Consider the following 14506-nt stretch of genomic DNA (forward strand, 5'->3'; position numbering starts at 1 on the left):
CTGGGGTGTGTTCTAAGCCCTGCTGTGGCCCCTGCCCCGTGGCCCAGTAGCCGAGGCACGTGGGGTGTCACACTCACCTCGCCTCCACACGCGCACCCACGGTTCCGTCCCGCGGGGCCCTGTCCGTCGGAGACCGCCCCGCTGAACCTCTTGTTCCTGCTCCTTCTCTCCCCACCGGCCCCGCCTGGGCTCCCCCTCCAGGCACCTGCTCAGTGACTCACTCCACGGCGAGGGCGGACGCTTGCGTCCCTCCGTGGGGCTGTTTCACGGAGGCGCGGGCCAGCTAACCTCATCCGGGCCAGACCCCGCCTTCTCATCCGCTGTCCCCAGTGTCCGCCATCTCTGGCCCTGGGAGGACGACGCCCGTCCAGCCCGTGGCTCCCTGGCAAACCCCCTCCTCCATCAGACGCAGAAACCCGACTCTTGATACTGTGCCGTAAGCGTCAGACGCTGTAATAAAGTTATACCCCAGGTGGCTGCTATGATATAACATCTGTGATGTCCCAAACCCAGTGTGGGCTCACTTGGGCCACACGGAGCAATGTTGTCGTGTCATAAAGGCCCTAGTACGGGAACGTGGCACCAGCACGTCCTGGGAACGGGCCTTTGCAGGACCCTTGCTGAGCTGCACGCTCGTCACAGCCAACTCCGGGAGCAGTCGTCTGTTGAACCCATTCTCCAGAATTTCCCTTCCATGCTGACGTGTGTACGGGTCACACTAAACAAAACGTGTGCTTTTTTCTGACCAGACCTAAGCATACGGTCGTAGGGAACGGTAGTGCGTTTCCCAAACACTTGCTGCCCCCTGGGCCCTTCCTGCCCGCGGCCCACTGCAGGCCGCTGGAGCCCGGCCACCGACAGGCCTCCCCCGCCCACCGCCCCCCACCAGCCCGCGGACCACGGGCACCAGGAGCAATGCCTACTAAGGGCCTGTAACCACCCGTTTCCAGACCAGCCTAGAAACTGCAGGCGGCTTAGGCTCCCACACATTGGCCAGACCCAATCTCCCGGTGCTTCTGGGTGAGTCGCTGACCTTCTCGAGGAACTTCTGCCCGCTCAGTCCCCTTCCCCCTGCCGGACACCCCTCCCAGACCGAGTGCTGCGGTGCAGTCCGCTGCTGGGCCCCCACATCTGCAGCTGACTGGGGGTCTGCCCCAGTGTGACCGGGGCCCATGGTCCGCCGGACACCGAGCTGGCGGCAGTCCATCTTTCTCTCCCTCCCGTGACGTCCCCTCCTGCTGTGGCAGAGGGAGGTCAGGACGGGCCCCAAAACCCCCGCTGCTCTGCCGCCTGTGCCCGCTATCCGCTGACACGCCCGAGGACAGGACTGCACCTGAGGGGCCCCATGCACACAAGGGGGGGTGCCTGGGGTGTCCTGGCACCCCGTGCCCCACGGCCACAGCTGTCAGGGTGCTGCCGGCACGGAGACCCCCTGCGTGCACGGCAGCCACCATGAGCGCCGGCCGCTAGGAAGCGCTGCCCACGGGAGTGAGTGCGGCCACTTAGTGAGCTAACGGCCACGGGCTCAGAGAGACCGTCAGTGCGCAGGCAGGTCAGGAAAGAACCGGGGGAACTTGCCGGAAAGCAAACACAGTTGTGGCAGAAATGCCTCACGGCTAGTGACGGTTTTCTCTGTCTTGCAGCGCGGTGTTCACCTGGACTAATTTGTTGGTGGTCGTGGTTGAGCTTGATGGGTCAGAGCAGGAAGCCTTGGACCTGGTGCCCCTGGTGACCAATGTGGTTCTGGAGGAGCACTACCTGGTGGTGGGGGTCGTGGTCGTGGTGGACATCGGCGTCATCCCCATCAACTCCCGGGGAGAGAAGCAGCGCATGCACCTGCGAGACGGGTTTCTGGCCGACCAGCTCGATCCCATCTACGTGGCCTACAACATGTAGTGTCGTCTCCGGCTCCCGCAGACTTTTCTAGGAGAGTAACCGTTCCGCTCAGTGTCACTAAAGTTTGCAGACATGGGGGCGACATTCACGGGAATGGAGCCTTTGTTCGCGCGGGGGTGCGACTGTCCATAGCGGTCCTGATCGGCATGGGGTGAAATGTGGGATGTGCGTTTACCGCTGAGGCTTGCTCAGAAGGACTTTGGATTACTGCCTTCGGTTTGTTGGAAAAACCCGTTTCAAAAACTTTCTTTTCTTTTTGTTTTTAATTATTGGATAATAAGTGCTTTCTTCGTAAATGTGGTATTTTGTTAAGCCAAAATAGCAATTAAAAAAATATTCTGCCCTCCAGACGGGTTCTTTTAAACAATTCATGTAGTGTGACAAAGAATTGTTTTCTCTGTTTAATGTGTCATGGAATCTTAATGACATGGACTTTGTTACTAATTTAAGCCATTGTTAGATTTCATCCTTTTAGGAAAGTTTGTTGAGGTACGAGAAAACCTTCCAAATAGCACCTTCCAATTAGACTTTAGCAGCTTTCTTTGTCAGAAGTGTGCCGGAGAAGCAAAGGCTGACATGGGCCTTTGAAGTTAGCGTAGAGTGAGAGAAACTATAAATAAGGTGTATTTCGGCAACTATCTTGCAGATATCTTTGTACTAAACTAAAAAGATAAAATAAGTTAACTTCTTCACATGTAATTATGTACAAAACGTTTAATTTATTTTGATCTCTTTAGAAGTATAAAAGAGAAAAACATTCAAGAACATTAAAGTCTTGTAATGTTTGCTAATATAAAAAAAGTGTTGTATTATCTTGCGTGGATAGTATCACAACAAATATATATATATGAAATATAAATTCACTAATGAACAAAGGAGATTTTAAAGTTTAAAATGCAGAACCTGTCACTTGCATGGTGTTCCCCTCACTGTACTGTAGATAAAGCGAGATTGTCTCACACCCACTTTGCTGACACGAGCAATCCCGGATTGCCTGTAGCCCGGTCTGCCTGTTTCTTCCAGAACCAGAGACCAGCAAGTGAAGTTGTTGCCATCTCAGAGATGGGGAAGGAATCGGAGGCTAAACGTGCACTATTTTCCCTTTGCCGTGGGGGCAACGGTGAGCGGTCTGTGCCGGTGCGCGCTTGCGGCACTGAGCGGGCATCAGGGAAGGCAGGTGGTGAGTGCCACTGTTCTCTTAGCTGCGAGAATTCCTTGTTCTTCATCATTTTTGTTCACGTCACCCTTTTTGGTCTTGGTATGGAAAGGAATGCTCTTCCGTGGTTGTTTGCACCGGGTTGCGTCGATTCCCCTCGGACGGCCGTCGTCCGGAGTGGACAGACTGTCCAGAACAGCTTTAAGGGAAAAGACTCACAGCGGAGACCGTCCCCTCGGCCAGCTCTGTGGGGCTCCCCCGCCCGGCGTGAGCAGAACCTGCAGGCACCCCTCCTGAGCTGCCCAGGAACTCCTCATGGAGCCACCGGCCGGAGCAAGAAAGCCTCCTGGCGGCCTTCGTTCCGCCCCCTGTGGACAACACGTCTCTGATTTCTGTCCCACACATGCCTTCCGGCTTCCACGTCTCATCTGTACGCGCCTCGACCAAGTTGGCCCCTCTGTGTCCAGCCCAGAAGAGGTACCCACTGTCCACACGCGATTTCTCTTGTAAATGCTCCACTATGACCCTGCAGTGGCCCTTGTTGCTGGAAGTGCATGACCGAGATTGTTGCTGGGCAAACCTTAGAGTCTTTTTCGTTATACCGTAGGCAACGTCTCCATCTGCCTTTGCCGTCTGCACCAGCAGTAAGCCCTTTGCTAAAACAGAGTTTTGTTTGACTTCCGAGATCCAAGGCTGTTTTTTAAAAATTTTAAGTGGCTTTTTTTTTTTAATTTGTCTGCATGTGGGTGCATCCTTCCATCTCCACAAATTATTTGGTTTTTAAAATATTGTTTGAGTTCGTCACCGTGTGTGAATCGTTCTCTACACGTGTCAGGTACCCATTCCTACAGTCTTCTGCTTCCGAAGGGGAAGAAACCCCACCACACCCAGGAAAAGACGTTTTCTTACACACACCCACCTAGGTTAAGGGGAAGGAGGTTTGCGGTGTCAGGTAAGACACTGACTAGGAAACCAGCTACAGGATAATCGTGAGGCCCAGCTGACGTCAGAAGCAAACAACAAATCAGGTTATCACTTCCAAGTATGACCTTCACCTTCACCAAGTCAGCTTCATGGGCAAGGGGGGGCGGTCGTGAAAGTGGTTAGGGACGTCCTGTCATCTCTCATGCTAGCGTTGAGGTCCAGAGGGTTGGGGGCTGGGATCGGAGGTTGTTTGTGCAAGAAGGAAATATTCAGCAATAAAGACGGATTGTTCGGTGTTCGAAGTTGTGCCGTAGATAAATCATTCCTGGGAATGCAACAATGTTTGTCTTGTGACCTTGTGCTTTTGAAGTCAGACAAAACCGTGTGGTCAACTTGCACAAAGAAGGGTATACAATGAGCACTGAAACACAGACCTAACCCAACAGGGCGGCTTCCTCATGGTGCTTGTTTATTATGTATATTTAATCCTGCTTGACACTTTACCCAAGGGAAACTGCCCCTTTTATCAGTTGAATGTTAGCAGCGTTATTTCATAGAGTGTGTGACTGGTTAGAGAAATTCATGTACTCAACCAATCACGGTTTCAAACAAAATTTTTATGTGCAAAGGACGGCAACCTTCTCGTATGTTAAACCACCGGTAAGCTTTGTACATCTGTGATAACGCCTGTTTTATATTCAAATGAACAAATAAAAGCTTTTATTTTTGTTGCTCTGAAAATAGCAGTTTCTTAATTGGTCCCTGGAACACTGTCTGGGACGGCTTCCACCCCAGGAAGGAGTGACTCCCGCAGGGACACGGGAAATGTATCTCACTCTGTTTACATAATTTGTTGCATTACTTACGAGTACGGATAATCATACTTTGAACGATGTTTAAATTTTGATGTGGGCATTTATTGCTTAAAAAATTCCTATGGCAACAAATGTTTTGTGAAATGTTTTTTTTTAATTCTTTTAAATATATCTAAATATATTTGTTCACATTTGCTGCAAGTGTACAGATTCTTGGTAGATTTGGGGACAAAGGAAGCACGAATGCAAACGCCTCCCGTCAGCCGAGTGGCGGGGAGCCCGCGTGTGGGCACTGGGCTGCGGCTTCTCCGGCCCACGGCACCCTGGCGCCCGAGAAGCGCAGAAGCCCGGCCTGCGGCCCAGGATCCGAGGGTCCTGCAGGCTCGTCTCGTGGAAGGCGGTGGCAGGTGGACCTACCTTCGGCCGATTGGTTATCAGGAGCAGGTGGAAGCCATGAGCACCCGCCAATGTTATCGGGCGCAGGTGGTGCGCACGAGGACACCGGCGGCGCCTGCGCGCGTCCCGGGGCTTAGCCGGCATCTGCGGTGAGAACGCGGGACCCGCACGCGGCGCCCGCGCTCCCCGACCCACGGTGGCTTCCCGGGCGCGCCGAGCGTCGGCTCGGTGGCCGCGGGGTCGTCTGCCTGTGGGGTCGTGCCCCGCGCAAGGTCCTGGGCGCGCCGGCGGGCGGCCCGTGCACCTGGGGAGGGGCGGGGGCGCGCGCGGGGGCCGGAGCCCGAGGCCGCGCGGAGCAGGTGCAGGGCGGGCGCCGAGCGCGCGGGACGGACGGCGCCTGCGGCACACGCGGGGGACAGCAGCTTCCGCCGCTGCCTGGGGGCTGCGGTTCGCTCCGGGTCTTCCCCGGCCGACGAGAAGGGCGGCCCGGCCGGGGTCCGTTCCCGCGTGGAGCGCGCAGCGGGCCCGGCCCCAGGAAGCGGGGGAGGCCGGTCTCCTCCTCGTCCCGCTGTTCTCGGGGCGCGAGCAGGCGGCGCCCGAGCCCCCCGAGCGGGACAGAGCCCGCGGGTGCGGCCCGTCCGGAGGCGACTGACCCCGAGCCGGCCCGGTCGCGGCCGCCGCGGGGATGAACGTGCGGAAGGTCCGGCGAGCCCGGTGCGCGCTGCGTCCTGTGGCCGAACTTACGGACCCCAGTGACCCGCCGTCGGGGCCCCGGAGCCCCGACACGGGACGGATGTCCGGACGCAGCAGGAGGATCAGGGAGACAGCGGGGACCGGGGAGAACTCCGAGCTCGGCGGCCCGCGAGGCCTGGGTCACGCTCGGGCCGGGGCGCGGTAGGGAAACCCAGCAGAGAAGGGAGCGGCAGGAAGGGCGAGGACGCGGCGGGCGGGAAGGAGCCGCGTGTGCGTGTTCCTCGGCGGCGGGGCCGCTGCACGCCTGACGAGAGCCATGCGCCGGGCAGTGCTCGCCCTCGGCCTTGCGAAGGGAAGGTTAGGGCCGCCCCGAGATGGTGCATCAGGGCGGCCCCAGGGAGACCTGGACCTCCTCTGCCCTCGCACAGACCCCGGGGCTTCTGGTCAGACGCAGTCGTGGGTCGTCGTGGGTACTCGGGCCTGCGAGGTAACAAAGACGGGCCAAGCGGGGCCGCATCTGGGCAGCAGCTCCGCGGGCTTCCGCCGGTTTCTGCAGTGGCTGGAGGTCGTCTGTGTCGCCGGCAGCTCTCAGGTGAGTGCACTGCGCCCCGGCGCCTTGTGTAACTTCCTTATCACAAACACCGTTCTATTAGCCTTTTGAACTATTTAGAAGGATAAACGCTATTTTTAGCTTTGGGGTTCTAGAGACAGTCCCTGGATTTGGCCCCAAGGTCATGGTTTGCTGATTCCTGTTCCAGGATACAAAGTAGTAAGGCAGACTTTTGGAGAATGAACTGTTGATTCTGATTTTTCCAAGAGGAATTAGTTTCTCTGGTTATTGGGTCTTCAAAAAATTTAATGTTCCAAATTCTGTATCATTCACTTAAATCTCTGAGCACGTGCCACTTGTGGCCGCTGGGGTGACGCGACGCAACTGTGAGGCTTTGGTTTCGGGTTAGCAGAGACGGAGGCATGAGTGGGTCCCCAGTTCCACACAACCTGGAGACTCGGGCTTTGCGGCACACAGAGAAGCCACCTAAGCTTTGCTGTCTCTGGAAAGAAGGGGTAAGACTAGATGATGTCGGTGGTCTCATTCTGCCTACACACGCCACCGCTGCGACCTGTCTTCTGAGATACGATCTCAAGCCGAGGGCTCCTTCGTCCGTTTCTCGGGGCTCCTCCGACACAGGAGCCCCCCAGGGAGCTCTGACAGAAAGTGCCTTTTATTTCCCCAGGTAAACCCAGAGGGTCACTGAAGACATGGTTTGGGTGGTTTGGGGCATTTTTTTGTGCGTACAGTGGCTATACAAGGGTGACCGTGTCAGGTTGGTGGCCTCTCGGCAGGTAAAGGGGACAAGCCCAGCATGTGGCTCGCTCTCTCCCAGCCAACACCCATCCTAACTCAGGAGTGGTGGTGTTGGGGGTCCAGGACTGAACCGAACACTCCAGGACTCTTGTTGCCTAAAATAGCAACAAAATCCCCCAAATGTCAAGATGCTTTTTAAACAGCAAAGTTCAGAATTGCTGGTAGTGCCTCATGGATGACCGGTCAGCAGAGACGACCCTGTCTGCTGTTGGCTCCTAGCTCTACCGCGTGTTAAGGCTGTGTGGAGAAGCACTAGGAAGATCTTTAAGAGCCCCCACGCTGTGCGTGATGTGAACGGTTAAACCTCCGTTTGGTTTGTGTACAGTCAGACGTTCAGGTCTTACGGTCGGTATTTTGTGTAGAAAGAACATATAAAAGGACGACGGGGGTGAGGGGTTCTACTGAAACCTCCTCCCCCCCCCCCCCCCCGCCACCTGTTTGCTTTCAGATACGTCTGCGCACTCGGTCCCCGTGCAGCACGGCCGCGGGCATCCAGGCCGCCTAGCTGCTCAGAGAACGAGGGCAGCACGTCCACGGCACTGAAGGCGTTGACTGTGCTCTCGAGCGCTCAAGCGGGTGTAGAGATGGGGATCCAGGAGTCACAGAACTGCCAGTGACAACAGCATAGTTAGGGAAATAAGGCCGGATAGCGAGAAGTGGACAGCACGTTACGTGTGTGGGTGTGAGGACCGGCCCTCAGAAGGTCAGTTAGACAAGGGGAAAGAAGAGAAGAAGATCGCCTCTGTCTGCCGACAGCATTTACCACGTAAACTATTAGGAAAACCTATTTTTTTTTCATTTTTGAAAAAATTAACTTTTAAACATGTTTGGTTTTTATAGTATGGCTGACGTGTGAGGTTCCCAGAGGTGCAGGTGCACAGCAGCGTGCTCGGGCCGCCGTGAGCGCACAGACGTCCTGTAATGCTGCTGCTCCCTGTGCCGCGCCTTTCATTGCCTGGTTTGTTTGTGTATGCCTGGACATTTGTACCTCTGAACCCCCGTCCCTGTTTCACCCCCCCCCCGGAAACCGCAGGTCCTCCGTAGTTATGACTGTGCCTCTGTTGGGTTCGGTCATTTTTTCTGTCTGGCGGGTTCCACATACAAGTGAGATTACGTATTTGTCTTTAACTTAATTCACTTGGCAGAATACTGTATAGGTCCATCCTGTAGTCACAGATGACAAGATCTCAGCTTTCATGGCTAAAGGATGTTCCTGTGCGCACGCGCGTGTGCCCATGTGTGAGCTTCTTTATCCGTTCGTCGCAGGCGGGCACGTAGGCTGCTCCCATACCCAATACTGTAGTAAACGTACATTTCTGTACCAGCATTATTGTTTTCTTTGAATAAATAACCAGCAGTGGAAACACTAGATTGTGTGGTTTTTAATGTTTTGAGGAACCTCTGTACCGTTTTCCACCTTCCTGCCAACAGTGGAGGAGGGGTCCCTTTTCTCCAGATCCTCGCCAATGCCTGTTATTTCTTGTCGTTTCGGGACTGTGCACTCTGACAGGTGTGAGGCGATGTCTCATTGTGGATTTGAGTTGCGTCTCCCCAGTGACAGGGGACGCTGAGCACCGTTCCATGTGTGTCTGAGCCGTCCGTACACCAGCTTCTGAAAATAACATTCCGGTCATCTGTCCATTTTTAATCGGATTATTTTTGTTGATTTGTATGAGTTCTTTATATGTTTCGGGTGTTAACCCTTTATTGGATCTATTATTTGCCGGGAGTGGCTCCAGTCCAGTAAGTTCGTTTTTTGTTCCGTGGATGGTTTCCTTTGTTGTGCAAAAGCTTTTTATTTTAGCATCGTCTCGTCTGTTCATTTTTGCTTCTGTTTTCCTTCCCTGAGGAGCTGCGTCCATGAACATGTTCTCAGGCTGCTTTCCAAGAGGTGACTTCCTGTCTCACTCTTCGGGGTTTATGGCTTCGGGTCTCACCTGTCGGTCTTGGTCCATGTGGCGCTCACTTCTGTGTTGTAGGACAGCGGCCCAGTTCCCAACACCGGTCACTGAAGAGACGCCCTTTCCTCCACTGTATTCTTGCCTGCTTTGTAGGGTGTTAACTGACCATATATAAGCAGGGGGTTGTTTCTGGACTCGCTGTCCTGTTCCGCTGACGTGTCTGTTCTCATGCCTACGCCATACCGTTTGATTTACTGTGTCGTCATGGTATATCTTGAAATCTGAAAGTCTGACCAGGGTCTCTGTGTCCACACAATTTTAGGATTATTTGTTCTGGTTTTGTGAAACATAGTATTAGTATTTTAAAGGGAATTGCGTTAAACCTGTAGATTACTGTGAGTCGTATGGATATTTTAACAATATCCATCCTGCTAATCCCTGAGCATGATAAATCTTTCCATTTGTGTTGTCAGTTTCTTTCATTAGTTTCAGAGTATCGATCTTTCACTGCCTTGGGTGATTGTAGTTTCAGAGTATCGATCTTTCACTGCCTTGGGTGATTGTATTTCTAGGTATTTTATTCTTTTAGGTACAACTGTGAATAGGATTGCTTTCTTTCTTTTTTTTAAAAATTGTTTTATTAATTTTTTAATTTTTTTATAAACATATAATGTATTTTTATCCCCAGGGTTACAGGTCTGTGAATCATCAGGTTTACACACTTCACAGCACTCACCGTAGCACATTCCCTCCCCAGTATCCAAAACCCCAACACCCTCTCCCGACCCCCCTTGCCCCAGCAACCCTCAGTTTGTTTTGTGAGATTAAGAGTCTCTTATGGTTTGTCTCCCTCCGGATCCCATCTTGTTTCATTTATTCGTTTCCTACTCCCCAAACCCCCCATGTTCCATCTCCACTTCCTTATATCAGGGAGATCATATGATAGTTGTCTTTCTCCGATTGACTTACTTCGCTCAGCATGATACCCTCTAGTTCCAACCACGTTGTCACAAATGACAGATGCTGGCGAGGATGTGGAGAAAGGGGAACCCTCCTCCACTGTTGGTGGGAATGCAAGCTGGTCCAACCACTCTGGAAAACAGCATGGAGGTTCCTCAAAATGTTGAAAATAGAACTACCCTATGACCCAGCAATTGCACTACTGGGTATTTACCCTAAAGATACAAACATAGTGATCCGAAGGGGCACGTGTACCCGAATGTTTATAGCAGCAATGTCTACAATAGCCAGACTATGGAAAGAACCTAGATGTCCATCAACAGATGAATGGATAAAGAAGATGTGGTATATATACACAATGGAATACTATGCAGCCATCAAAAGAAATGAAATCTTGCCATTTAGGATTGCTTTCTTAATTTCTCTCTGAGTTATTTTGTTACTAATGTATAGAAACACAACAGATTTCTGTATGTGAATTTTGTACCCTGCAACTTCATTGAATATATATATTCTAATAGTTTTTTGGTGGAGTCTTTAAAGATTTCTGCATATATATCATCTGCAAATAGAGACAGTTTTGCTTTCTCCTTTCCAGTTGGATGCCTTTTATTTCTTCTTTCTTTTTAAAAAATGTTTGTTTTTTGAGCCCTTCCCTGAAGTGCCGGGCCCCCAACACTACATGACCTCTTCTTCATGAAGCCTTTCCTTTCAAGAGCCAGAAACACAACTGGCTTCTCTAATACAGAGAAGAGGGCAGAGACTTAGACAGAATGTCAAGATGGAGGAATTCGTCCCAAATGAGGGAACAAAATGAAACCATGGCCAGAGATCTAAGCAAAGCAGATAGAAGAAACATGCCTGACAGAGAACTTAAATTACTGATCATACTGATACTCACAGGACTTGAGAAAAGAAGGCATCAAGGAGACCCTGATCACAGACAAAAGAGCTTAAAAAGAGTCAGAAACAAAGAATGCAAAAACAGATTGGAAACAGGTTTGGTGCAACAAACTGTAGAAGCAGCAGAGGAAGACATTAGTGCTCTAGAAATAAAAATAATGGAAAATACTGACACTGAACAAAAGAGAAAAAGAATTATGCAACATGCTTAAGTCTAGCAGTTAAGACTAGACTCAGGGAGCTCAGTGACTCCATCCAATGTAAAATGTTCGTATTATAGGAGTCCCACAAGAAGAAGAGAACTGAGAGCAGAAATTTATTTGAGGAAATCATAGATGAAAACTCCCCTAATCTGGGAAACGAAACAGACATCAGACAGCTGAATGTCTGTTCTTAAAGTCTTGGCTCTTTGTTACCAGCGCCAAGTAATAAAATGGCACCACACACATTCTATCAGTAGTTATTCTGAATGTACGTGGACCAAACAATCCAACAATCCAGGTGTCCGAATGGGTTTGAAAAACAAGAGCCGTCTGTCTGCTGCCTGCCGGAGATGCTTTCTACGCCCAGAGGCCTGGAGACGGAACGTGAGGGGTAGAGAAGTCGTCACCGTGCAAACGGACGTCAAGAGAGAGCCAGAGTAGCAGCGCTGACATCGGACAAACTAGACTTCATTTTTTTTCAAGATTTTATTTATTCATTTGACAGAGACGGCGAGAGAGGGAGTATAAGCAGGGGGAGCGAGAGAGGGAGAAGCAGGCTTCCCGCTGAGCAGAGAGCCCGATGCGGGGCTCCATCCCAGGACCCTGGGATCATGACCTGAGCCGAAGGCAGACGCTCAATGACTGAGCCCCCCAGGCACCCCTGACAAATGCAACTTTAGACCAGACTCTAGCAAGAGCTGAGGAAGGGCACAGAGTCATCATAAAGGGGCAGACCAATGGGATGACGGTGAATATTTATGCACCCAATGTGGGCGCGCCCAGATACGTAACACAGCAGCAAACAGAGAGGAACTGACCGGTAGTGTAGTAATCAAAGGGGCTTTTACGTTGCACTGCGTCAGCGGACAGGTGCCAAACAGAAAATCGACAAGGAGAAAACGGCTTTGAATGACGCGCTGGACCAGCCGGTCCTGACAGGCATATTCAGAACATCGCGTCCTAAAAACAGCAGAATACACACTCTTCACGTGCACGCGGGACATTCTCCAGAATAGGTCACGTACTGGGTCACAAAGCAGCCGCAACACGTACAAACAGACTGAGTGACGCCTGCTTCTGTGCAGTGCTGTGAAGGCAGCCACGCGAGGTCAGCCGCCGAACGCGGAGAGACTGGGTCAGCCAGAAATCAGGGAAGAAATGAAAACCTACACAGAAACAAATGAAAACGAACACACAACTGTGCAAACCTTTGGGATGCAGCAAAAGCGGTCCCAAGGGGGAAGTGTGTGGTAGTAGAGGCGGCGAGGAGAGTCTCAGCGCAGCCTTCCAGGGTTTGGGCACGAGCCCTTCATCGGCTGCTCGGCGCGTCTCCCACCCCGGGCTGCCGGCTGCCGCCGTTGCTCGTTTCCTGCGCTGTGCGGACGCGTCTCACCCGGATGAAGTCGCAGTAGTTCATGTTTGCCGTGGTTGGCCTGGCCCCAGCAGCACGTAGGAAGAAGTTGCTGCGGCTGAGGTCAGAGAGGTCTCTGGCTGTGTTCTTCTCCGGGACTGTCGTGGTTTGCTGTCTCACACCGAGGTCTTCCATCCCTTGTAAATTTACTTCTGGGTGTCGTGAGGAGATGGTCCAGGTCCGTTCTTCTGCACGCGTCTGTCTGGTTTTCCCAGCGCCGTTTGTTGAAGAGACTGGCTTTTTCCCGTTGCACATTCTTTCCTGCTTCGCTGACCGTTAGTTGACAATATATTGTGGGTCCCTTTTGGAGTTCTCTATTCTGTTCCATCGATGTGTGTGTCTGTTCTTGTGCCGGAACCATACTGTCTTGATGGTCACAGCTTTGTTGTAGAGCTGCAAGTCTGGGATTGGGAGCCCAAATGTTCATCGACTGGTGAACGGGGAAAGTAGATGTGTGCGTGTGTACACGTGGGGATACACAGAGCCTGGGCGGGTAGAACCTCCCAGGAGGAGACTAATTGAAAAGCAGAGGAGGAGTGCCCAGAACACTGGCAGTGCTCGGGAGTGTCTGGGCTGAACGTGGCCGGATTGTTCCTGTGGCTCCAGGTCTCATCTAGGGAGTAGATGTTTGATGCTGGATGTGGGCACCTCTAGGGGTCACGGCCTTGCTCATGGTCTATTAGTTAAACTCTCAAAAGTGGAGACAGAGCTAGGTTTGAGGCCTTTGGCCACTGGGGTGTCTGGTCCCCAGGCCTCTCCTTTCTCCGACGAGGGTGACTGGAGTTGTCGTTTCATTCGCTGCCTCAGGTTTTGCTGGCCAAACCCGACAGATACATACCATGGAACATTACTTCACCATCAAACAAATCCTGGCCATCTGCAAAGACATGGATGGAACTAGTGTGTCTTACGCTAAATGAAGTAAGTCAGAGAAAGACAAACACCGTATGATCTCACTCACGTGGAATTTAAGGAAACAGACAAACCTATGGGAAGGGGGAAAGAGGAAAAGGAGAGAGAGAAAAGGTTCCTCTTACCAACAGAGAAGCGAGGGTTGATGGAGGGTGCGGTATGGGGATAGGCTAGATGTGCGCTGGCTGTAGGGAGGCGGTGCCCGTGAGGAGCCCCGCGTGTTGCAGGTAAGCGATGAGTCACTGACTTGCCCAGAAACCAGTACTGCACTGTACGTTAACCAACACTTAAAAACAACAACAAACAAATTCAACGTGATACCTAAAGGAGCTAGGAAAGGAACAAATCCGAGAGCCAACAGATGGAAAATTATTAACAAACATTAGCGCAGAAACAAGGAGCAGTAGCACAGATCAGTGAAACCAGGAGCGAGTTCTTCAAAAGCCTTCCTACGTTTGTCAAACCTCTGACCAGAGCTATCAGAAAGAGAAGAGGAAGGACCCGACTACGTAAAGTCGTACATGAGAGGAGAAATGACCAACACCACAGAAACACAGTTACAAGAGAGTATTATGAAAACCTGTCTGCCCGCAGACGGGACAGTCGGGAAGTGATGGATAGATTCTTAGAAACGACAACTTCCAACACGGAGAGGAGGACGTCGGGAACTTCAGCAGACGGATCGCCAGCAAAGAAACCGACTCAGTAATAAGGGGTCTTGGAACAAACAAGTCAGGGCCAGACGGCTTCCCAGGTGAATTCCGGCAGGAAACTGAAGCAGGGCTAGTACCCCTCAGACTAGGACTGTCTAGCTGTACCGCGTCACGGCAACGGCGAGGTTTCCTTCTCTCCGTAGGTGAGTGATACTCCATTGCACACACACGCACTCACACGCTGGTGGGGATTTGGGCTTTTTCCGTAATTTGACTGCTGTTGATAACGCTGCTTTACACCCAGGGCGCCTGTGTCC

General features: G+C 52.1%; 1 protein-coding gene across 3 annotated transcripts in view; it reads left to right on the forward strand.

Moving 5' to 3' along the window:
• The window catches only part of DIP2C (disco interacting protein 2 homolog C), a 372928-nt gene extending 368011 nt beyond the window's left edge, over window positions 1-4917 (forward strand). For all 3 annotated transcript variants that reach the window (XM_046011076.1, XM_046011077.1, XM_046011078.1), the window contains one exon: window positions 1644-4917. In XM_046011076.1, coding sequence (XP_045867032.1) covers window positions 1644-1896 — 253 coding nt within the window. In that variant the 3' untranslated portion in view covers window positions 1897-4917. The remainder of the gene's footprint in view (window positions 1-1643) is intronic.
• The last annotated feature ends 9589 nt before the right edge of the window (window positions 4918-14506 follow it).

This window comes from Meles meles, chromosome 7 (assembly GCF_922984935.1).
Source record: "Meles meles chromosome 7, mMelMel3.1 paternal haplotype, whole genome shotgun sequence".
NCBI classification, from domain to species: Eukaryota; Metazoa; Chordata; class Mammalia; order Carnivora; family Mustelidae; genus Meles; species Meles meles.